This window comes from Rhineura floridana, chromosome 8 (assembly GCF_030035675.1).
Source record: "Rhineura floridana isolate rRhiFlo1 chromosome 8, rRhiFlo1.hap2, whole genome shotgun sequence".
NCBI lineage: Eukaryota > Metazoa > Chordata > Lepidosauria > Squamata > Rhineuridae > Rhineura > Rhineura floridana.
Window position 1 is genome coordinate 115472984 of NC_084487.1, and position 24716 is coordinate 115497699.

The window sequence follows — 24716 nt, forward strand, 5'->3', positions numbered from 1 at the left end:
GAGGCAAAGTATCTGAGACCCTAAATGCATCAGTTGCTGCAGGGTTTTTTTGTTTTTGTTTTTAAAAAAGGTTGTGAGGAAGGGCAATTTTCTTCAGAGCTATGGAGAGTGGGGAGATAACTCTTTCTTCCTCTGCCACAGTCTCTGAAAATCAACCCACCCCCTCATCACATATATTAGTAGTTCCACAAAATAAAAACTTTCATTAATGATGATGGGAGCTTCTCTACCAGGGTTCACAGCAGCAGCGGGGTGGTAGGGAGGAGACAATATTAATCAGAACTGCATTGAGAGAACTAAAATCTTACATCCTCCTTCCTATGCGCTGCAGTCACAATTAGGGTTCCAGGTCAGAAGCATCCCATACCCTGAGATTTCAGGAGTGGGTCCTAGTGATGTCATGGCAGTGGGTCCCAGTGATATCATGGGGCAGGCCCCAGTGATGTCATTAAGCATCAACCACAGATGCTTGGAGCACACCACTCAAACAAAAAAAATTCTCCAATTGGAAATTAAGATAGAAATCTTAGCTAAATAAGGGTGTTCCCAGGTCTAGCTGAAGTGATGGGATCATTCCTTCTCACTTGCTTAGGGACCCTGGGTAGGGAACATTAAATCTAGCCTACTTGCTTCTGGAAGAAGGGTTTAAGTGCCTGCAGGCCAGGCCAGTCACCAGAAGGAAGTAGGAAGAAGGTTGCCTAAGGTTGTGGAGATGTTAGATGGGAGCACTCAGGAGTAAAGATGGATGCCTCTGAAGGCTGCAATTCTAAACATACTTACTAAGGGACTAAGCCCCATAGAACTCAACAGGACAGAGTAGATATGGTTAAGATTGTGCTGTTGGTAAGGCTTGACTAGGCATCCTATGCAAAGATATTGATATCAAAGCAGGGTTGGCAACCCCTTGCCTGTAATGCCCCACCTGCCTTTTAATGTTGCTGCTCTAAACTTCTTTACTGTTTTGACTCTTCACTGCACAGAGATATATGAAAAATGAGTAAGAGTTAAGAAGATTCTCTACCCTTTTCTGCCTATTCTGTGGGCTGCTATAAACTCACTTTGACAGCCAAGCCAATCCCAGTAAGTAATAATTGACAGAGAAAAAACACACATGATTTGGTCTACCTTCACAGGCAGTAGCTTGGGAACAACAGCAATTGCAGCCACACTTCCCAGTATGTGAATTCTCTTTTACTACTATTGGGCAAGAAACAAACTGTCATGTAACCAACAATATGTATCATCAGTGGGTTTAAGAGAGTTGATCTGACCACATGGAACCACTGTTGTTCCTTCTATGGATATAAGGGGTAAGGTCTGAGGTAAATGAAATGCAAATAGAAAAACAAAAACAAAAGACAGTGATGATTTCCTAAATGCAATACCATACCAACCACAACAAGATTCCTGTGAGTAAGGCAGAAAACTCAGTATCCCACAACCAGTCAGGGTTCCTAGCCTTAGAAAACTTAAAAAATCCTGGCATCCAGTCTGCCAAGATCACACAGAAATCCCCATGCAGCACAACCTGACCCAGGGACTGCAGTTAGTGCAGAATGCTGTGGCATGGTTGTTGACAAGAGCGAGACCCTATCAGCACATAATACCTCTGCTCTGAAATCTGTACGGGTTGCCCATTTGCTACCAGGCCATGAGTACCACACAATACTTGTTCTACTCTTGTAACAAACCAATCCTTTAGTGTGGCAGCACCTACACTTTGGAGCTCCGTCCCTACTGACAATAATGTTCCTGCCCACTTGGCTGGGGCAGATTTGCCTACACCCTATTATTGGGAAGGCTCGGGAAGGTTCCAGAAAATTGTGTAATAGGTCAGGTGGTGCACCTTGACCAATTTGCCAAGGGTTTTGAGCAGCTATATATAGCCTGCTCCTCCTTAAGTGCGCACCTTTGTTGCCTTGCGGCACCCACCCACCCCTCCCTTGTCAGTATGGGCTTTGCTAGTCGCCTGAGGGGGCTGAGTAGGAATTTTTTTTTAGAGATTCTGATTTCAGAATGTCTTTGGTTTTGCCTACTCCATACTGCTTGGGTTTGATTCATTTGGCTTGTTCTGGGTGGGTTGTGGTGATTCCAGTTTGGCTGGCGTTGGATTCGGGCAGGTGAGGTAATTGGGGTTAAAATTGAGGTGGATGAGGCATTTGGGAAAAGGGCACCCCCTGGTGAAACATCAAGATGTAATGTCTGGTGTGGATCCGGGGGGTGTCCACGTGGGACCGGCTTGCGCATCATGGTGAACGCCTGTACGGTGGGGCCAGGATGCGGAGGTTGGAACCACAAACCTGACTCCGATTGCAAGGAGGGAGAAGTTTTCCCACATCCTTGTCTGGGGAGTTGCAGTACGATGTGACTGACTTGCCTCCTGGTTGGGAGGGTCTAGACCCTCATAGATAGGTTGAGCCTCACCTGCCCAAAGGATTTGAGATTCTTTAATTGGCGGATTGGAATTTGATTGATTATGTGTTATATTTTAATAAATATAACATTTCAACCATACATGTGTCACGAGTCTTCCTTGGTGTGTTGGCAATAGGCAGGCGCCTTCATTGTACTCTTTTTAGCACCTGCTAAAAACATTTTTGTTTAGGCAAGCCTACCCAGGCATGTAGAAGCTACTATGTTTTTAATCTCTTTTACCTCATTGTTCATTTTATTATTCTGAATGTTTTTAAATACCTGTTTTTAACTCTTTTCACCAATAATGTCATTGTTTTAATTCCTTCTGTAAAGAGCTTTGAGAGTTTTTACAATAAAGCAGTATATAAATGTTGTAACAAAATACATAAATAAATTTCTGAGTCACTGTGGCCCTTGGGTCTCTTTCCTCTTTTATGAACAAAGGAATTTGCCTTATATGGGCACAGGTCATTTGGCACCATCTAGCTCAGTACTGATTACATGGACTAGCATTGGCTTCCCAGGATTCCAGAGATTGAATTTTGGATCATTGCATGCAAAGCATGTGCCCTACCACTGAGCCACAACCTCTCCCTGTTCAAAAAAGTATCTTTCAAAATTGTTCCTTTCAATTCACTAATGAATCCACACCATTCATTTAAAGCACATTCAACACACATTTGAAGCACAGGAATCCCACCACAGAATCACAGGGGCTGTAGTTTGTTAAGGGTGGTGGGGCTATAAGTGTGAGGGGAAACTACACTTCCCAGGATTCTTTGGGTGAAGTCATGCACTTTAACTGTGGGTTGGATGTGCTTTAAACATATTATGTGCATCTTCATTACTTAATAAACGTTGCCTGCATATAAATCATTTTAATTATTTTTTTAAAATGAAATCAGCTACAAAGTTTACTGGGTGACCATGGGCTACTCAACATCTCTTAACCTAATCTGCCCCTTCAGAGTGAAAACAGCAGAAGGGGACCATGACCACCCCAAGAAAGAAGGGCACACTTAAAATGTAGAGGAAATAATGATGTACAACAATAGTGTGAAATCAGATCCTTATCGGGACCAGAGCCTGGAAGTAACTCATTAGAAATAATGAGTTACTTGTAATTCATTACTTTTTAAAGTAACGAGTGGGTAACTTCATTACATTTTTCTAGTAATAGAATGACTAGTAATTTCCCTACCTTTTAGCAGCAACGGTAACGTTTCCGATGTTATGTTTGGACATTACTGAGGGGGAGCAGGGGGAGTCTTTTGCTCCTCTGATTGGTAGACGAAATACATGTGCCTCAAATTGGGCTTCTGCATGTCGCTCTTCCTTCCCTCGTGCTCTGTGTTAGGAGGCACAAGGGAGGAAGTTGAGAGCTGGACCACGCCGGAGGACAAGGATAAGGGAGTAGAAGGCAGCAGTAGCAGAATGGAGGTGAGTGACAGTGTGTGTGTGTTACCCTTTCCAGCCCACTTGTCCTGCCACCCTCCGCTACTCCCGTTGCCTCCCCCACTCATCCCACTGCCCCTCACTCATCCCATTGTCTCCTCCGCTTGTCCCACTGCCCCCACTCATTCTGTTGCCTCCCCTGCTAGTCCCATTGCCTCCCCCACTCGTCCCATTGTCTCCTCTGCTTGTCCCACTTCCCCCACTCTTCCCGTTGCCTCCCCTGCTAGTCCCATTGCCTCCCCTGCTAGTCCCTAAACGGTGGCACCCATCAGCAGAGTATGGATCTCAATTGCAGGGGGCTTCATCATATCAGTTAATCTAGGTCCTGCTTAGCCCATCTGCAAATGGAACAGGGTGGCCTCGGTTTAATACAGAGCTTTGAGTTTTGTGAAAACAGATTGGCAGTGGTGTTTGAGGGATGTGAGAAAGAAGAAAATCTTGCCACCTGCTATAAAATGCCAGTGAACAAATCCTGAATAAATACTTCATCATTTCTAAGAAAGGTTTTTAAAAAACTGTTTCCCCTCAGTGAGCATCTGGAACCCCTAACGGAGTTCTGGCTGATTCCCATATGAATTCATTCCAGTAATAATAACATAGCATAATGGTAGTTTCCCATCAGCTCTTTGGAGCATAGCGATACCTTCCAGTCCAAGTGGAAACAATAATTAAATACGAAATTATCAACTTTAGGCTTTTCCACTTCTTTTATTCTTACACTAGGTCACTCCAAAGCTAAAGCATGTATTATCCAACAAATCTTAGATGTAGATTTTCAAAATCATTTAGCTGTGGCTGCACTTTATCCTGACCTTAGCTTTAACTCTAGGCCATTTGCCCCTGCCCATTACCTGGCTACTCTGACTATTCCTAAGCTTAGGAAAGCGTTTACCCGTGCTAAGTTTAATATCCTACCCTTGGCACTTTTGGAGGGTAGGTTTGAAAAAATCCCATACGCTGAGCGGCTCTGTCCCTGTGATCAAGGGGCAGTTGAGACTGTGGGTCACGTTTTGTTGCACCGTATGTTTTATCGTGACCTTCGCTGTGCTTTAATTATCCCTATTTTACAAAACATTCCGGGTAGGGATGAGGTGTTTTATGTGAAATTTCTTTTATCTGATCATACTCCCCAAACATCAGCCAAGGTAGCCAGCTTTTGTGCCGCTGCCATATGCTGTAGAAGGTACCTGACAAATGAATAATTAATCTGAGACCTAGTCCTGGTTTTAAAATTGATCCTTTTAAGTATCGCATCCTGGTTTGTAATGGAAAAGGCTTAGCTGAACCTCTGAATCCCTGTATTTACTTGTGTTTATGCTGTATCTTTTATATACTGTGTTGTTGTTTTGTTTTTTTATGCTGGTCTATGACCATAACAATAAACTATTCTGTTCTTTGGAGCATAGCATTAACTTCAGGACAGAAAGACAGAAAGAAAAAGGGCTCCATGGAGCCTTATGGGATAACCTACCATATAGGAGAGGCTGGAACATGCCAGACATTTGTTTCATTGTACATTTTAATAATCACCATTTTTAATGTTTTGATGACATGGTGTATTTTAACTATGTGTGGATATATTTTTTATAATTAGTTTTACACTTGTAAAAATTTAATTGATTTTGTTTGATGGATGTGAGCATGTTGATCATGTAAGGGTATCTTTGAGTGAACAGAATGATATGTATGTCCAGCTCTAGTTAGATAAAGTTGTTATATAGGAGGCTGGGAATTTAATTGTATTGGTTTGTTTAATGGCTTGATTGATTGATGTATGGCGGTTAGGAAGTGAGTTGATTTTCTCTTGCCTAATTGTCTATTATGCTATTTAAAAAGGTTGAATTTATACTATTTATCTGATTGTAATAAGTTGTAACACTACTTTATATGGAACTGAGGCAGTAGAGTCACTAAGGGCCTTGTGACCACAAACAAGAACATATGAATTGGCCCTTTTAACTTTAACTTACTTACCAGAAAGGGTGTGTCTTGGGGAAATGGGTAATGAGAACTGATGCTCCATCCCTGGGCAAAGGCAGACTCTGTAGGTAATGCCTGCAGGAGAAGGAAGAGCTAGCTTCCTGTATGGTAATGTTTCACAGGATCATAGAAAGCTGCTTTATACTATTGGACCATCTAGCCCAATATTTTTGACACTGACTGGCAGTGACTCTCCAGGGTTTCAGGCAGCAGTCCTCCCTAGGCTGCATACACACCATTAATTTAAAGCACGTTATTTCCCTCAAAGAATCCTGGGAACTGTAATTTGTTAAGGATGCTAGCAATTGTAGCTCTGGGAGGGGTAAACTACAGTTCCCAGGATTCTTTGGGGGAAATAAGGTGTTTTAAATGTATGGTGTGTATGCCACACTAGCATTGCCTGGAGATGCCAGGGATTGAACCTGGGACCGTCAGTATGCAAAGCAGCCGAGTCACAACCCTTCCCCTATGTTTCCTCTGCTGATGTGCTTGGAAATAAATGTGGTCCTAATTCAACCCATTTACCTGTGACTCACCTCCTTATTTCTGGTTCTGGACACAATGTCATTTCACCCTTAAAAAGATAAGTAAATTATACTTCATTTATTTTAGAGCGGGACATAAGAGAAGCAATGGTCTCCAAGATGTACAGTGACCATGCCATTTATTGTTGTTGCTATGTGCCCTCAAGTCGATTTCGACGTATGGCAACCTTATGTATCAGCGACCTCCAATAGCATCTGTTATAAACCACCCTGTTCAGATGTTGTAAGTTCAGGTCTGTGGCTTCCTTTATGGAATCAATCTATCTCTTGTTTGGTCTTCCTCTTTTTCTACTCCCTTCTGTTTTTCTCAGCATTATTGTCTTTTCTAGGAAATCATGTCTTCTCATGATGTGTCCAAAGTACGCTAACCTCAGTTTCATCATTTTAGCTTCTAATGATAGTTCTGGTTTAATTTGTTCTAACACCCAATTATTTGTCTTTTTCATAGTCCATGGTATGTGCAAAGCTCTCCTCCAACACCACATTTCAAATGAGTTGATTTTTCTCTTATCTGCTTTTTTCACTGTCCAACTTTCACATCCATACATACAGATCGGGAATACCATGGTCTGAATGATCCTGACTTTAGTGTTCAGTAATACATCTTTACATTTGAGGACCTTTTCTAGTTCTCCCATAGCTACCCTCCCCACTCCTAGCCTTCCTCTGATTTCTTTTGTCTCCATTTTGGTTAATGACTGTGCCGAGATATTGATAATCCTTGACAAGTTCAATGTCCTCATTGTCAACTTTAAAGTTACATAAATCTTCTGTTATTACTTTAGTCTTCTTGACATTCAGCTGTAGTCCTGCTTTTGTGCTTTCCTCTTTAACTTTCATTATCATCATGGTTTGTGGGTAGGTAGGAGGTGACAAGGGAGGAGGTGGAGAGTGAGACGGTGGAGTGGAGAAAACAATTGTTTAAAATAATGGAGTGGAGGGAAAAGGAGCTGGAGGGCAAGAACATGGATAAAGGAGGAGAAGGGGGCAGCAGCAGAATGGAGATAAAGAACTGTGGAGGTGAAAGATGACAACATGTGTGTGCTTGCACTTGGCACACCAAGCGGCCTCCACCACCCTCTCTGGATACTGTGCTGCATTTGCAGTATTTTAACTTTTTTGCATCTCAGGGGAAAATGTTTGCTTGGGTGAGTGTCACTTAGCTGGTGGCAGGGCAGAGTCCAGGAGGTGGTCAAATGGGAGAGATTACGTTTGCTGGCTGGCTGGAGGGGTTGCACTTGGTTTGATTTGCAAAGATCTGTCTCTGCCTCCCTCCACACCTCCCTTACCAGCGGAGAGACCACCATTGCTATTATGGATAAAAAGAATTTTTCTACTACCTCTGTATGTGTATGTTTATTTTTAATGTTGTTTTAGGCTACTTAGATGTGCAGCAGCCAAGGCCAGCACCTTGTAGGCATGTTTTTTTAAAGTAACTGAAATGTAACTGTAGTGATTACTTTTGAGGAAAAGTAATCAGTTACTTTCAGAGCAATTGTAATTGTAACGGTAATTACTACTTTTTGGGCCATGTAACTGTAACTGTAATTTATTACTTTTTAAAAGTAATCTTCCAAGCTCTGATTGGGACATAGTATGAAGAAATATTTATATAAGCATGACTATCAAATATGTTTATTATTTACACAACCTGTAAAACTATTTATAGTGCAATTCTATGCATGTTTACTCAGAAGGAAGTCCCAATGTATTCAATGGGGTTACTCAAACAGGGAAGTGTATGCAGGACTGCAACCTCAAATGATAAGGCACTTCACTCATCCAACCCAAAATTCAGAATCATGCCACTTTAAGCTATTTTGCAACTGTTTTATATTTGCTTTATGGTTATTGGATTTTAAATAGATTTATTTCTTATTGTGAGCTGCCTTGGTTTTCAACCCTACCTCACAAGGTTGTTGGAAACACTCCATATACACATACTGGAGATGTAAAAATACATACACCCCATGTAATAGTTTATTGTCAAAACCAGTTGCTCATTGCAGAATATCTTGTTAAAAAAATAAAATCAGTATTAGTTTCCTACATAAAAAAAGCAGTGACACCTAGGTAAGCCCTGCCTAACTGCTTTAAAAATAGGATTGGAGGGGAAGAGAAAAGATTTACAACACAAATATAATCCTTTACTATGTTCACTCAAAAGTCCCATTGATTTACAGCACAAGCCTAACCATGTCTACTGAAAAGTAAGTCTGACTGAATTCAATGGGTTTTCCCCCCCGGTACATGGGATTAACATTGCAGCTTGACTCCCAGAAATGCGTAGAGCTTGGAAAAGTTACTTTTTTGAACTACAACTCCCATCAGCCCAATCCAGTGGCCATCAGCCCAATCCAGTAACTTTTCCAAGCTCTGGAAAAGTGAGTATAGGATTAAATCTTCATATTGGGAAGGTTTTCAAAACAGGCTGTTAATTACACAAATAAACTGCCCTCTTCAGCAGCCCAGAAAAACAAAAACTTGTTTGACTCTTCATAATTAGAAAAGTATAACACATTGTAATCATGAGCTTATTTTATGTTTCTGTTCAAAAAAAATTTGAAAGAAAAAATGTATAATATGCTATTTTTGCAAGTAAGTTAAAAAAAGCCCTGCATGTACACTTTTATTATAATCATAAATGAAATTGTTCACATTAAACAATTGCCCACCAAGATCCTGCTGTAATTTTTTGTTCTACATCTACTGACCTTTACACCATTTATGAGATTTTCAGACAGCAGGAAAAGAAACAATTTTCTAGCCTTGCAATGAGTTCTAGCTATTGCCCAGAGGCCAACAAATCCCTTGTCAATCACAACCCTGACTTCACTTATTGGCTAAAAACATGAAAGGGCAGCATTAGACCTGCCAGCTATGAGCTCATTTAACAGAAGTTGTGGGTGGGGTGGGTAATATTTTGGTGTATATCTCTTAAACCAGACTACCTAGAAACTTCTTTTTTTTTACACTATGAAAGCTGAGAGTCTGGAGATTTGGGTGACTCATCTGGAGACCTGGTGAGGAACCCAGAAATCCAAAGTCTCCAGCAAAAACCAGAGACCTAACAACCCTAATCCCAGTGCATCTGCTGTTAAATGTATTGGCTTTTTAAAAATAAATAAATAAATAAATAAATAAAGACACAACAGTACGTGACACATTTAGCATCACACTGAATTTGGTCCTTATATGGACAGCCATTTCTGGGATGAACATTGTAAGAGCAGGAAATTAGCAGGCTTGCGTCTAGCTCACAGTGAAGCCAATATGAGTGCTGAAGAGGATGCAGGGAGAGTTCTCATGGATACTTTGTACTAATGTGGCCCTAGCAGTAGCGCTAATTTCCCCTTAGAGCAAATTCAAACGACATGTCTTGCCTATTCTTCCTAAACATATAAATGGGATTGGATTTCGAGACCTTCCTTGCGTCTCTCAAAAAACACTGACCTTGGGAATGGGCTCCCAAAGCAGTTATACTCCACAGGAAAGTAGCAACACTCCACACACACACACACAATTGAAACAGTCAGGGTGGTAGATTGGATAAATGGACAGAGCCTGCATGTGGAAAAACCAAATTCACATTCCCACTCAGTTGTGATGTGAAGCTGACTGGGTGGCCACCAACAACAACACTTTGCAGGGTTGTTGCAAAAATAAAACCCCACTCAAAAGTCCTTAAGGGTGAGGTACAAGTGTGACAAATCAACACAACAAATAACTATTCAGCAATTACAAGGGGAAAAAAATGAAACACAATCCGAAAGGTTTATTTCTTTTATTCACTGGTTCGCATTATGATCTTCTGAGAATAAAAAGCTGATTTCATTTAGAGCAAAGAAGCTACATAAAATGTTAATCTAGAAGCAATTTAAATATAGTTGAGTGCCAGAAAAATGTCACGTTACCACATATGAAATGTGTTTCTCCTTTTGCAATATTTCCTTCCTTCCTCTCTAAGACGCTGCACCAGTTATAAGGTCTGGAGGTGTCACAAGCAATCAGATTACAACAGAGGTTTCCTAGAAGGATTTTTTAAAAAGGAAATGTAGACTTGCTCCAACACATTTTTCAATCTCAGTGCTAATTTGGATGGCTTAAAAAAGGTTTAGACAAATTCATGGAAGATAAAACTATCAGTGTCTAATAACCCTGATGGCTATGTTCTACTTCCATTGTTGGAGACAGTATACTTCTGAATACCAGTTGCTGGAAACCACAGGGCAGGAGAGGACTATTGCGCTCAGGTCCTGCCTATGGGCTTTCCTCCCACAAGAGGAAAGGCACTAGTCACTAGGTTGTTACTATAGATAACAAAATATATTTTGGAAACGCTCCCCCAGTTCCACTCTTTTCCTTTCTTCCCACCTTCATGATCTGACGTCTGTTCTTCAGACCTAGCTGGACTAAAATTAGGACCCGGCCCAATCTTCAAACCATTTTGTTATTGCCTGTGCCAGGACAGGCTCCAACGCTGGTGGGCCCTGGTAGGCTTGCCTGGTGGCGACAGTGGTGGGCAGCAGGAGCAGCCGCACTACAATCAGCACTGGGTGACTTGGAGCTGCTATTTTAATATCCCTAAATGGTACTGAATTAGCATCACTCCAGGGTATTCTGAGAAATTTAAGCGGTGACTCCAAGCCACCAGACAGCCTAGGGCAGTTATCAGAGCAGCAGTGACCTGTCAAGGTCATGGGGCCCTAGCAGTTGCCCATGGACATTGCATGCAACCATTTGACTGTAATACCATCTATAGACTTTTAGCCAAGCTTTAAAAACTCTACATAGTTTCATCCTTTGGCCCATACAGAATCCAATTTCTGAAGCACTCCTCACACATGAGGGTGTTGCTTCCACATAGTGCAATCCCCCAGAACTTGGAGATGTGTATAAATGACATGATCTTATGAGCAGTGCCAGTCATCTGGGTCTTTCCTACCTACTCAGCATTCTTCCTTCCAATTGGATGCCAATCAAATGGCCACAAGTGAACCTACCTCTGTGGTTGAATCATTCACGCACAGTTCCCGGATGTGTTGGATTGCACTGCTCTGTGGGAAAGTAGCTCTCATTGAGCTGAACATAATGGGTGCTTGAATCATGGCAGAAATGTGACACAACAGTATAGTAAAGAGACTGTGCATTGGGCACCAGCTATTATCACTCCCTCTAATAGTGAACTCAGCTGGTGCTGAGTGCCAACAGGACTGTAGCCAAAATGGGGCCACTGAGAATCAAGAGGGCGGTATCAGCATGCTCCATGGAACCATAAGCTTTCCAGAAGTACAAAAAAATTTACCAAAATGAAAAAAACTGAATGGACAAGATCCCCCCCCCCCAAAAAAAAAACCTCGCTGGGGATATAGCAAGCTCAGTAACTATGGAATATTGAGTGTCAATTGGAAAAGAAAAAAATGAGGTGGGAAAGTGGAATGCCCTGTTTATAGTATCCTGAAGAAAGGCATGGCTGGCTGGCAAGAACCCTGACCAGGAGCACTGCTGCAAGGAGGTGCAGAGACAATGAAACTAGCATTCTCTTACAAGTACTGCTGCATGTTATGCAGGAAAAAGACCTGAACTAGGAAAGTGAAGAAAAATGAAATGTCCAAACTCTCCAGTGTGAAAGGAACTCTAACAGAAGAGGTAATTGTACACTGCTTCCAAGTTTTTCCTGGAATTATGTAAAATTGGTGACACGCCAAAGAAAAGATTACATCTTTCACATTAGTGGATGGAATGCCAATAGATATTTATCTACAGAGAGAGCTACTGACTAGCCCATAGCCATCAGTTAAAGAAACGTAATCCAAACTACATTTTTTAAAAAAGTAATTAAGAAAAGAATTTCACTTGGTATTGGGCATCTTTGTCAAATGAGACAACCTGATCACATTTGTGTGAAACAACCTGTTAACCATTAATATATGGATAATTCTAAATCAAATAAAAATAAAAAACCAATGTTTTGCAGTAAAAAAAAGTAACAAGGCCACAGCAAAGTTACAAAATAGATTTACAAAGTACAGTCAAATACAACTTCAGGGCTAGCCAAATTGAACTCCAGCTCAACTGATTTTTAATGGAAACAGTAATTAATAACGCAGCAACAAAAATGAGGGGTTAGGGGAAGAGAGATAATTATTAGAAGATTTTTGTATTCTAAAATACTTCATGCTTTTTTTAACCAAGGAAATGAATGTTGCTCTATTATGACATACTTTGCAGAAAGAAGGAAAATGTTTTTCGTCTGTTTATCTGCTTTACAATCCTTTTTTAAGTATATAATCAAGAGGCTTCTGTTTCTGCAACTGTATTGCTGCTTGTTAGTAATGTTTCTCTTACCAGATCCTTTCTTTCACATATATCCTAGGAACAGACCCAAGATCTGCCTTTCATCTGTAGTCTAGCTTCTAGTAAATGTTGCTTTCACAACCTTCATCAAGGAGGATTCCCAATGCACCAGGCAGTAACAAATAGGAACAGATGCTGTTATGTACTGCATTTGGAAAGTACATGAGTAAAACAAGGATAGACCCTTTCTTCCTTCTTCCAGGAAAGGGTTATCTGCACAGCAGGATGGTAGGATAGCCTAGCAGAATGATTTGTTCTGCTGCTGTCACTCTGATATGCATCTACAGTCTAGATACACATCAGAATAACAACAGCATAAAGCATCCACATAATGAATAAGCAGGCTTTTGTTTTGATGTTCTGCTTCCCTTCCCCATTGATAAATTCCCAACATTTCCACCGTTTTCCATAGCAAGAACAATTTTTATTTTTATTTTTATTTTACCAGTGAATTTGACTACTCAGTCCAAGTCAAATTCTCTGTGCAAACACTAGACTGGGTCTTGCATTTTTCTTATATTAGGGAACATCCATATTGCTTGGGAAGGAGAATCCAGAAGGATAAGAGTGTGGCAGGGTGTCACAACCAGAAAATCCTAGGCATGACAACTGGGAGAATGCATCCAAATCCCTGGACATCCCACTTTGAAGGTGGATGGGGACAAGCCAAAACATATATCTAGGGAATATTAAATAGCTCCAAGTCTATGGTTCTCCACTTGTGCTAGTTCAAATTACTACAGTAGCAGTTGTACTCTTGTAGAAACGCAAGGAACACATTTAGTACTTGAGAAACATACAGTCTCATTCTTCTCTGTTGCCCTTACACTATTTTATTAAGGCTGGACTTCCCTAATTTCTGGCATGGTAGTTTGTTTTGGGAAGGCTGGCATCAGAAGACCAGGAGGGTAGTATGTACAGAAGGTCCTACACATTGGGGGAAAAATGAATGATGATGACAAACTGAAAAAGCAACAATAGTTGCAAGCAAAAGTGAATACACAGAGACAGTGGTTAAGGTGCTGGACTACGACCTGGGAGACCAGGGTTCAAATCCCCACACAGCCATGAAGCTCACTGGGTGACCTTGGGCCAGTCACTGCCTCTCAGCCTCATGAAAACCCAATTCATAGGGTCACCATAAGTTGGAATTGACCTGAAGGCAGTATACAATACAATAAATATTATAACTACTATGAATAACCCACAAAAGGTCTTTGTAATGTTCCTCCCACTGGCACCACCTGTCAGGCTCCCACCTGTGGCTCCCACCAGGGAGAAATGTAGTTTTTATTTTTCTTTAGCTAACCCTAGCACAGATCTCACAAGATCCCACTGCTAGGCAGCACCACCAGTCACTCCCTGTAAACAGAGACTTTTTGCTAGAGACTTCGCCTTAGTCTCCCTTCTGGCTTATTGTTACTTTGTGTCTGGGTGCTAGAGACTTCGCCTTAGTCTCCCTTCTGGCTTATTGTTACTTTGTGTCTGGGTGCACTTGCAGGCCACAACCCCCCTGTATCTTTGTGCCAATAAAGCATACAGCCCTGGGTTGCCCTGGATACTTGATGATACACTATGTCTTCACCGCTGCCACCACTTGATACTGCCCACCCTTCTGGTCTGTGAAAGACCCAGCCAAGAATCAGACTTTCGGTAAACCAATAGAATATTTATTTATAAACACCAGGAAATAACAAGCAGAGCTTGGAAAAGTTACTTTTTTGAACTACAACTCCCGTCAGCCCTAGGCAACATGGCCACTGGATTAGGCTGATGGGAGCTGTAGTTCAAAAAAGTAACTTTTCCAAGCTCTGAATTAACAAGATTATGTAAGGTATGTTTAACAAGCGTATGGTTTCATATAGTGTCACTCTTTATGGTTCTGGTCATATATATATTGCCTAAATATCAGCCAAATACAATCCAAGCCTCCCTCAGAACTCTGCCAACCAACTCCTCCAAAATCCCTCTCATCAACCAACCAACCTCCTCAACAACAACTCCCCCCCTCAACTGTCATCCTCTCATTTATACCTTCAGCCATTCAAACACTCAGCCAATCATCATACAGCATTCTCCAGCATTCTAGCCCATGTACTCCCCCCTCTCACTCAGTCACTTACCATATATCACTTAATAAACCCGCACTTACCGTATTTACAGATATTAAAATACAGGAACATCACATATCACAGTCTTCATAAAAATGTTAGCTCATAATATTTTCCTGAGCTGAGTTATTCAAACAGCCCACAGAAATGCATAGCAAATTAAGTAATGGGGGCAAGAAGGGAAGAGGGTGAGTCAACACATTCCCTCCTGTATTTAGGACCACAAATGACCACACATATTCCCCAGCTTTACGTACATGCATAGTTACATATAATATACTGCCTGACCAAGCAAACACACTCTGTGGCAAGACATAATCAAACCAATTGCTCACCAAACACAACAGTCACTGACATGTCAAGCATATATGCCAGGTGCAGGGAATCTTTGGCCCTCCAGATGTTGCTGAACTACAACCTCCATCAGCCCCTGCAAGCATAGCCAATGGCCATGGATGATGGCAATTGTAGTTCAGCAACATTTGGAGGACCAAAGGTTCCCCAAACCCTATCTATGAGAATGAGCTGAGAATCAGGGAGATCCTGATTCAAGTCTCACATCGAGCATGCATGAACTCATTGGGTAGCTTATGCAAGCCTCACTGTCAGAGTCAGACCTCCATTTATGAAATAGGATAATACTGATCTCCTTATCCCACCATGCAGTGGGATATGATAGAAGACAGATACTCAATGTGGTGCCCTCCAGAGGTTGTGAACTACAATTCCCATCAGATCCATTGGATTCCTTTCCAACACTATGGATTCCTCACCATGGGTGCAATATGTCAACAGATCATATTAACTAAGGGTGGAGTGAGCATTCCAAGCAGGGATGCTCAAATATACCTGCTTGAACAACTGCAAGCAGAATAGAGGTGGGCCAAAGCAGTTTCCTCACCTGAATTCTGCTCGCTCTCAATCCAAGCCAGTTCCACTTCCCAAGTCTAGGCTGGGCTAGATTCCTATTGCAGTCTGTGATTATCAGCACCAACATTGCCCTCAGTTATCATAACCGCAGGTTGCAAAGCTTGCTGCTCCAAAAATGAGTAGTGCAGTGCAAACAACTTCCAAGGGCCTTTGAAAATAGTTTTTTGCCCTCCACCAGCTATTTTTGGAGCTGTAGGTTCTTTTAACTCTCCATATTAAAATCAAAATGGACACAAAGTTTCAACTAATTAATTTCAATAGGCAGAGTTAAGGAAGTCCAGAAATGGCTGCTGGGATTGGCTGCTGGGATACAAACAATGACCCACCACTAAAGACCTTTGGAGGAAGGGGGTCTTCAGGGAGAGTCACTATTTCCTTGTACCTGCATTTTGCATATTTTAAATATGCCTATTGGAAACAATGGAGATGCTATGTCCAAAATTAACAAGAGGTGGGTGAGGCTTTAAGCATTTTTCTTCTCTTTTGTTTTTAAGCATTCAAGAAAGCTCTTGATATTTTGTTAAAGGAAATGCTAAAAAAAATGGATCATTTTTGAGCTTGAACCCTGGTGGTATTTTGTAAAAACCTAAAATGCTGTATTGTTAATACAGGGGTGGGGGCTAATACAAAGCACTCGCATTGTATAAAGGTATCCTGCTCCCATCCTCCTCTTGTCAAAGACAATGCAGGACATTTTTGGTCTCCAAGGCAGAAAATCCAAGTGGCACGTGCACACGCACACACACATGCACAGAGACTGGCCACATAAGATGCTAGTTAATAGCAGATGTCTTCTACCAAACAGGATAGTGGAGGAGGGACAGAGCTGAGGGATTCCCTTCCTCCAGACATCATGGAAACCAAGCAGACAGGTTGAGGACTAATGTGAAGATATGTTTCTATTTGCCAGGCCCATGAATACCAGTATGGAATTCCTGATCACCTAAGGCAACCAGGCGAACTATTAAGTGCAAGACCACTATAAAGTTTTGGGTTGCTTGTCTTATACTACAATAAAACTGTAATTTCCTGCCTTTTAAAAATATGTCACCTTTCAAGTGTGACACAATGTGTGTATGTTTTGGACTCTAGTATTTGTACCCAAGTAAAAAAATATTTCATTCATCCATCTGCCCTCAGAATCAAAGATGCCTTACACTACAATAGAGAATGCACATTTCTATTCCAGCTTTGGACTGTCTAATGGAGTGAAATAAGCTTTCCCCAATAAGAAGCTTTCCTTTCTTTGATTTCAGTGGATCATTTTCCAGTTTTTATGCAACATCCTAATCTTGAGCCCTTCAGCTCCACTTTCCTCATCCTGCGCTGCTAAAAAAACCCCCATTAAATAGGAAAAGTGAAGGGAAAACTCTGTTAAGTGGATTAAATTATCTGTGCTATATGGCGGTGCGTGTTTCTGTGACCAATAAGTAGCTATTGGCACTGTGCACCAAATGGATTCCATTAGCCAGAGGGAATACAGTCTTCAGACGGGCAGAATATCATTTTCACTGCTGACAGCATACAGTATAATAATACTCTACAGCTGAAAGAATAAATCACAGCCAGCTAATGAAATATATGTAGTTATGCAAACACAGAGACAATAAGCGTTTTGAGAGAGAGAGACCTACAATGGTTTTGAATGATCCTCATCCTGAACAATGTTCAGATTTTCTTCATACATGATGTGCGACATCGTAAGTCACATGGAAAAGGAAATACCACGAAACATGACTAGATTAAGGCATGTTTGCAGGAAACTCAGGGCTCATCCAGACAACTGTAAAATGTGTGACATGATCGCTTTGTGTTTTCATTATTTTTCAGTTGTCCATATGACGCTGCACGCTTTTGCATATTTTTGCGTGGTTAAATCCACTCCTGCAATACCGCAAATCATGCGATTTGCTTTTTTAAACAGGGAATCATCCGCTGTACCTTCAGGCGTTCGGATGCAATACCGCGGACTTTACAGCTGTGGGCATTTGATGGGCGGTTCTTGGGCAGTTCCCCATATCCCTTCCCTCATTCTCAGCCAATCACGTATTTCCACTGTTGCACATGTGCGTGAATGTCCAGGGAAAGCCCGGGAAAAAGGAACCTATCAGAGCAATGGTGTGGTGTTAGGGGGGGCTCCTGCAACTTCTACTGCGCAGATGCAAAAAAGCGCATTTGCACAGAAGCAGCAACAGCGGTTAATTTTTAGCCAGCCTGCAAACTGGGCAGCCACTCAGGGTGAGATCTGCAATTGTGGTTGTTTGTAAACTTTTTCAAGGGAGAAAATATTTATCTTTGCCTAACCTCTACCTCCCACCCCTCACCCCCCACATCAAATGCCCTTCTTGAATGTATTGGTCTTTGCTTCCAGGCATCCAGAGTCGGGGAGAGGGGAGAAGAGAAATAGAGGCTTTCCTCTTGGATTACAGACACTCACACACCCTTAGTCAATTTCGCTTTCCTGCCTGCAAGGCTACTCTCTTCCAGTCTTGTCAATTTCAACCACAGCCTGCAGGTTCTCGCAGCCCAGCTGAGCTGAAAAGCATACAGTGGAAATATGCAAATACAAGCAAAAAACCCACAGGAATTATTGGCATATAAGTGGTTTGCTAGAGCGTCTCAGCCACCCGCAACCATAGAGACTGGTGGTCTACCTTCCTAGACATGACACATCATTACTTGCTGTTCTGGAGAAATAAGTGGAATTGCAATCATGTGTATCTCCAGAAACGTTACTATGCGTAAAGGTAGAAAAACATACAGTTGGTTTTGCGAAATATCGCAAATACAAACAAACAAAATTACAGGAATTACAGGCATATAAGTGGTTTGCATGTTTCTTTTATCAGAGGGAACACCGCAAAGCCTGTGCTGGTCGCTTCAGTGCAGATTGACACGGCAGCACGTGGGGCTGTTTTCCCGCATTCCCTGCCCAAGCCAAGAGCGGCCACCCATGGGGGGGGCTGTTTGCTTCCCTCAGGGGCAGCATTCCTGCTGCTGATCCGTGTAACAGTCCAGGGCTGAACTCTGCAGTAAATAAGCCCAAGAGTTAGGGGGGATTTGCCCAGCGATTGCTGATCCCTTGCACTGCCCACAATCCCCCTGGATGGTCAGGGGCACCTGGAGACACCCCCCCGGCTGGCACTGCTCCAGAGTGGTGAGTGACAAGGAACTCCATTACAGCCACTACTACCAAACCATCAGGAAATTCAAACTTTCGTGCTCGTACGTTCAAGTGCATGCGCCTTGTTGTGCTTTGTTGCAAAGGCGGAGAGGAGCATATGTCATATTTTTGCAGACCAATTGGCTGATGGGAGGAGCGTTATGGGCGGAGCTGGGAAAAAGCGAGAAGAAGTACGGGTTCTCTTGCTGCGTGTGTGGGCGCAAAAAAAGTGGGGTTTTTTATTGGGAAAGAGTGAACAAACAGGCAAAGTGAGGCCTGTCAGATGACGAACTGGATATGGAAAACGTGGATTATTGCGCTCTGTTTGGATGAGCCCTCTGTCTCTTTGTTAGGTGGCTTATTTACAGACTAGAAGTTTAAGTACACTCCAGAGCTTGTGACAAGACCACATCTGAACTATGGACAGCTCTGACTGGAGGAAAGAAGAAAGCTTTGTCCCCAATCTAGATCACTAAAGACATGTTCATGTTGGCTGCACTCACTATGATCTAAGCAGCTCAAATCTGAAATTCCCTGATTAGGTATGAACTATTTACTATAAGTAGTAAGGCAGAGGACAAGAAGTGGTTTGACATATTTGCACTACACAGAGAGGATTTCAGAGCAATTTCCTTTTCTCAGGTAACCTGAAAATTATAATTATAATTCCTTGAGAAAAATCTAGCAGGTATTTTCACCACATTCAATAAACTACACTTCATAGGATTCTTGTGGGTAGCCTTGAAAATTAAACTGGTGTAAATTGTAGTGTAGATCTAACCTTTGGCTCCTGTGCAGAGTCTAGAACTGCTGACACCTAAACAATAACAAAAAATAACAACCTAGGAACAAAAGCCTTATCTTCTTCAGAGATGCTGAAAGCTCACCTGGTACACATTAAATACAGTGCTTTTACAGAGACAATGGGATGCAGTAGATTCATATTCAAACTCAAGGGTGGTGTGGACAGGCACGGCAATTCAACTTGCCAGAGGGCAGTGGGAACCAAGCCAGTGGAGGTGGAGCTGGCAGAAGGGGCTGCCACATCCAGCTGCCATTCAGCGGCATCATGGAGGGGAGAACGCTAGTTGCACTGGCAGGCCATGGGAAAGGAAACAAAATGTTTCCTTCTGCCAACCCTTTTCCCAGCTTACCGACTACTGTGACAGAAGGCTGTGGGAGGGAGCCCTACGAGACCTGGATATTGGGCAAGTCCCCCCATCTGCCCCTCCTTTGACACGCCCCCATGAACGCCCCTTTTGCAGGCCTTCTGCTGCCTTCCACCAGCTCCCCTTCCACTGGGCTGGGCTTCTGCAGCAGATCTCCAGCTGAGCCAGCCAGGTCCAGGCTCAGCCACGGCTGAGCTCAGATGAGGGCAGGTCCAGGCTCAGCAACGGCTGAGCTCAGATGCGGGACTTATGCCAGCATAGCCCAGCTGAGCCGGTATCCAGCCAGCTTAGCCAGAAGTCCGCCATATCAAACTCCCTCGGTCTAGTGTAAATGCAAATTGGATTGCGCCCTAAATTATTCTCTCTCAGACTAATCTGATGCACAGGGTTGAGATAAGGATGTAGTGTTAATCTGCCATGACCTATTTAAAGAAAAGGGATTTGACAAAATGATATTTACCAATAAATTGTTGCTATTGTTGAAGAAATCAGAGATACATGATTAAAAGTAGAGAAGTGTTTTTATTTAGGCTATCATAAAAGAAAATTTCACATACTTGTTTCAGTGATTGTCCATAACTTCTGGTTTATATATATTGAAAGAGATTGAGATAGTCTAGCCCAATCCACAACTGAAAAAGTCAGCATGCATTTCCCTCCCCCCCCATGCCCTCAAACATAGTGATAGAACAATAAAAACCAGGTGTGGTTGCACATACATAATAGAGGTCTTGCTCTTGATTGCAACAAATAGAAATCTACTTTGCAAGTATAAACATTTCTGTCACTTAAACCTCAACCAGTCTAAACCAACAGAGTGATCTATTAGCAGAGTAACTATGATGTAATAAGGCTCATTTATTCCTAGAGTCTGACAACAATACACTAGATTAGCTTCTGGAGTTTGTTATTTTTTCCCCCAGCATGAGAAACATACACATTCTGGGAAAATATGTCTGAAATAAAATGAAGTTGTCCACCCACTGAAATGGAATAAAGACTCTCTTGATCCTAAATCACATTAATAATGGGATGGATCAAATATTAAAACTGTTTGCAGAAGAGAAAAGGGTAGGATCAGGAGGATGCTGGAAAACAGGAGAAAAGCCAATTTACCACATTCATCACAGAGATCATTTTATTGACATAGAAACTAAAGTTCACCAGGATAGCCATTTAAAAAAATAAAAACAGAAAAGGCACTTGGTATGAGAAGAACTACTGTACTATACACAGCTGCATAAATAATATCTTGGAGAAAGTTAACAAAGCCCCTCCATCGTACTGCCAAATTATCTACCAAATGTACATATGCATCTGTTCTTTACATTGGTTCCAAAATGCTAAATGGGCATAGCTGTCTCTGCACAATATATGTCAACTTGTTCATGATTTTTCTGTGCAACCTGCGACCAATAGCAGATCTTTCCTTTTGTCTGATGGCAAACAAACTTATCTAACTTCAAAGAAGAGAAAGAGGGCTAGAGAACCAAATGTGTTTCTTTTATAATAAAAAGTACCCCAAAAAGAACAAAAAGGAATAAAAACTAAAGCCCTCCAGAGTTCCAATTCCATAGAAGACACTCAGAAAACAAAAATCAACTCAGCAGTTTCCAGTTGTTGATTGCTTATTGTTTGTCCTTTCTACTTCCTACTTTCTACAGCCTCAGCCAATCAATTTGGCTCAGAGATGAAATGTTAATGAACTGGGTCCAGAAGTAGACTGTGTACAGCATTGGGGACACACAAGGGCAAGCCTGTCATTCAGGTGCTTGTTCCAAACCTTAGAGGGTGTCCCGAGGTTAGGATGTTCACTGTCACCCTCGCACTGCTTAACATGTAATCAATTATATTACAATAAGGGACAGATGTTTTCTCTTGTCCTGATCACAGCTGAGAGAGTCCAGAAACAAACACTGAAATACCTCCCCGCTCCTTTAAAAAATGCTAATCTGTGCCATCCCAAAAGATTCTCAAGAGTAACTGTACATAAAAAACACGTGTTTACACAAAACCCAACAAATTCAGCAGCAACATTCACATAATTATCTTCCTGCACATGAAATGTCTTTCAGATCCATGAACTCTTTTTAGATCTTTTATATGAATACTTTGTTGGGACTAAACACATTCCTGCTATGTTCTTTGATTTCGAACCCATTCGAGGTGCGGTTTTTATGTTACTGCCACATTCTTGTGTGAATAAGAAGTAACCATATTTGGTTTGTGCACCTGCATGATGATTTGATGTCCTCCAATTGTCCTGGGACAAGTTTACCTCTTCCCGATTCAGCGACAATGAGGGAAGTGTAGCTTTAAACCTGCCCCAGGAGGAGACTTCTTAAAACAAAACTAACCCTTTAGTCGCTGGACGTTTTCACACGTGAATTCGCTCTCCTGCCCCTGCCACCCACCTCCACCATTCCTCTCAGGAAAAACAGAAATAAATCTCGTGAGGCATTTGGATACATCACATACACACGACAGATTTTTACCGTAAATACGCGCGCGCACAGTACACACAAATACACATGTTTGTGCGTGTGTTTACATTACAAGCCTGCAGAACATGCCTATGTAATCAAATACTGTACACACAGCATGCACATTTATAAAAGGCAAGAAGACCCAAGTGAGGAACATCGGTGGGGTGAGGTGACCGGAGCCAAACTAACCTGCCAAAGGGATGGTGATGATGGACTGAAGAATGAGTCCGAGTAGCAAAATCTGGTTGGTCCACATGGGTGGTTTGTGGCTTTTTTTGCACTACCCCAAAGGTTGCCAAAGGAGATGAAGAGGAGATGCCTAGCCGGTCAATAGCGGAGACAGGGTGAGCCGAGCTGCTTTTTATTGCGATCAGCCAAGTTTTGTTGTGTGATTAACTGGAAAAACTCCGGGTCCCAACTCCCTCTTACGGTAAGAAAGTGTTGAAACAACTCCCCCCCTGCCTCTGCTCTCGCTCGCTCTCGGTCTTGCATGCAAGCCAGTCCAGAGAGCGTGGTAAACTCGAAGGGCGCAGGGACCACCGCAGACACCTACTAAAGGGCAGCAAAAAGCCGCCCATATCCCGTGTTTCTGGGGGAGGACTCAGCTGGCACGCGCCCAGGGCGCGAAGGCAGCCGGCGCCTGAGCAGGGGAAGCCCCGAGCCTCTTGGACGCAGGCGGGGCGAGGAGCATGGCAAGGGGGCGTGCGCGCCCCAGGCTTGGTGCTTCCTGCGGTAGATTTAAAGTGCGCGGTAGAGGAAAGGCAGGCGCGAGGTCCCGTTTGTGTTCTATGTATTTATTAAAATTATATCCCACCCTTCCTCCCAAAGGAGGCTAGGGAGGTTTTGCGGAACCAAGCGTTCAAGGGTGAGGAACTGCACATGGTGATGATGTTCTTCATAAACGGAACTCCCTGCATGTAGAAAACTAGCATGTGAGGAAGAAGATGTTGGCTTAGCTTTTCTGCCAATGTACAGTTATTTCTGTATTCAAAGGGACGGGTTTTTTTGTTTTGTTTTAGGGGGTGGGGAAATTCCAATTTCTACCGGACAGAATTACCTTTATTCGTACCAAGCTTTCCAGTTCTCCAGAACACTTCATCAGGATAAATGTAAGAAAAATAGAAGGGAAGTAGAAAATTGGCATAATGTTGAGAAATTTGTGGTTTCAGCAGCAAGCCCCCCCTTTAAAAAAAAAAAAAAAAGCTTAGTATCCAGCCTGATACTAAGTTCTGGAGAACTCAAAATCTTGAACACTCTTTTGTCACATTTTTATTGGCCTTAATAAAGACACTGCCCAACCATGGATTTTGGAGTTTTTCTAATGGACCAACCCTGCTCCCTCTATTTTTTATTGTCCCTTGTAGAAGCATTCAGAAATGGTCTTGGGGGCATAGGGAGAAACACTGCTCGATTCCCTGAATGTATCAATTGGGCCTGAGTCAGTATGTTTTGGGCAGCTAGGCTCCTGTGCCTTTTAAAATTGCTGTGTGGTAGGCAGAAACTCTACAGCTCCAGGGATTCTTGGATGAAACAGATTATCTGGATCCATTTCTGGAGACAGCTTTGGTCGCCTTGGTGGACGACCTACGCAGAGAACTGGACAAGGGGAGTGTATCCCTGTTGGTTTTGCTGGACCTCTCAGCGGCTTTTGATACCATTGACCATGGTATTTTTCTGGGCCGCCTTGCTGGGATGGGACTTAGGGGCACTGTTTTGCAGTGGCTCCATTCCTTCCTGGAGGGACGAACCCAGAAAGTGGTGCTGGGGGATTCCTGTTCGAACCCTTGGCCCCTGTGGGGTCCCTCAGGGCTCAGTTTTATCCCCTATGCTATTTAACATCTACATGAAACCGCTGGGAGAGGTTGTCCGGGGGTTTGGGGTTCGGTGCCATCAGTATGCTGATGACACCCAACTCTATGTCTCCTTTCCACCTAATTCCAAGGAAACTGTCTCGGTTTTAAACCAGTGTCTGGCGTCAGTGGTGGACTGGATGAGGGTGAACAAATTGAAGCTTAATCCAGACAAGACAGAGGTGCTCCTGGTCAGTCGTAAGGCAAATCAGGGAATAGGGATACAGCCTGTGCTGGATGGGGTTACACTCCCCC

The 24716-nt window shown here is 42.5% G+C and overlaps 1 protein-coding gene across 6 annotated transcripts in view; it reads right to left on the reverse strand.

Moving 5' to 3' along the window:
* The window catches only part of HGF (hepatocyte growth factor), an 88521-nt gene extending 65285 nt beyond the window's left edge, over positions 1–23236 (reverse strand). For 3 of the 6 annotated variants that reach the window (XM_061582164.1, XM_061582163.1, XM_061582161.1), the window contains exon 1: positions 22801–23236. In XM_061582164.1, the coding sequence (XP_061438148.1) occupies positions 22801–22867 (67 nt within the window). In that variant the 5' untranslated portion in view covers positions 22868–23236. The remainder of the gene's footprint in view (positions 1–22800) is intronic. The other 3 variants (XM_061582160.1, XM_061582165.1, XM_061582166.1) reach the window with 3 other exon arrangements.
* Positions 23237–24716: the final 1480 nt, after the last annotated feature.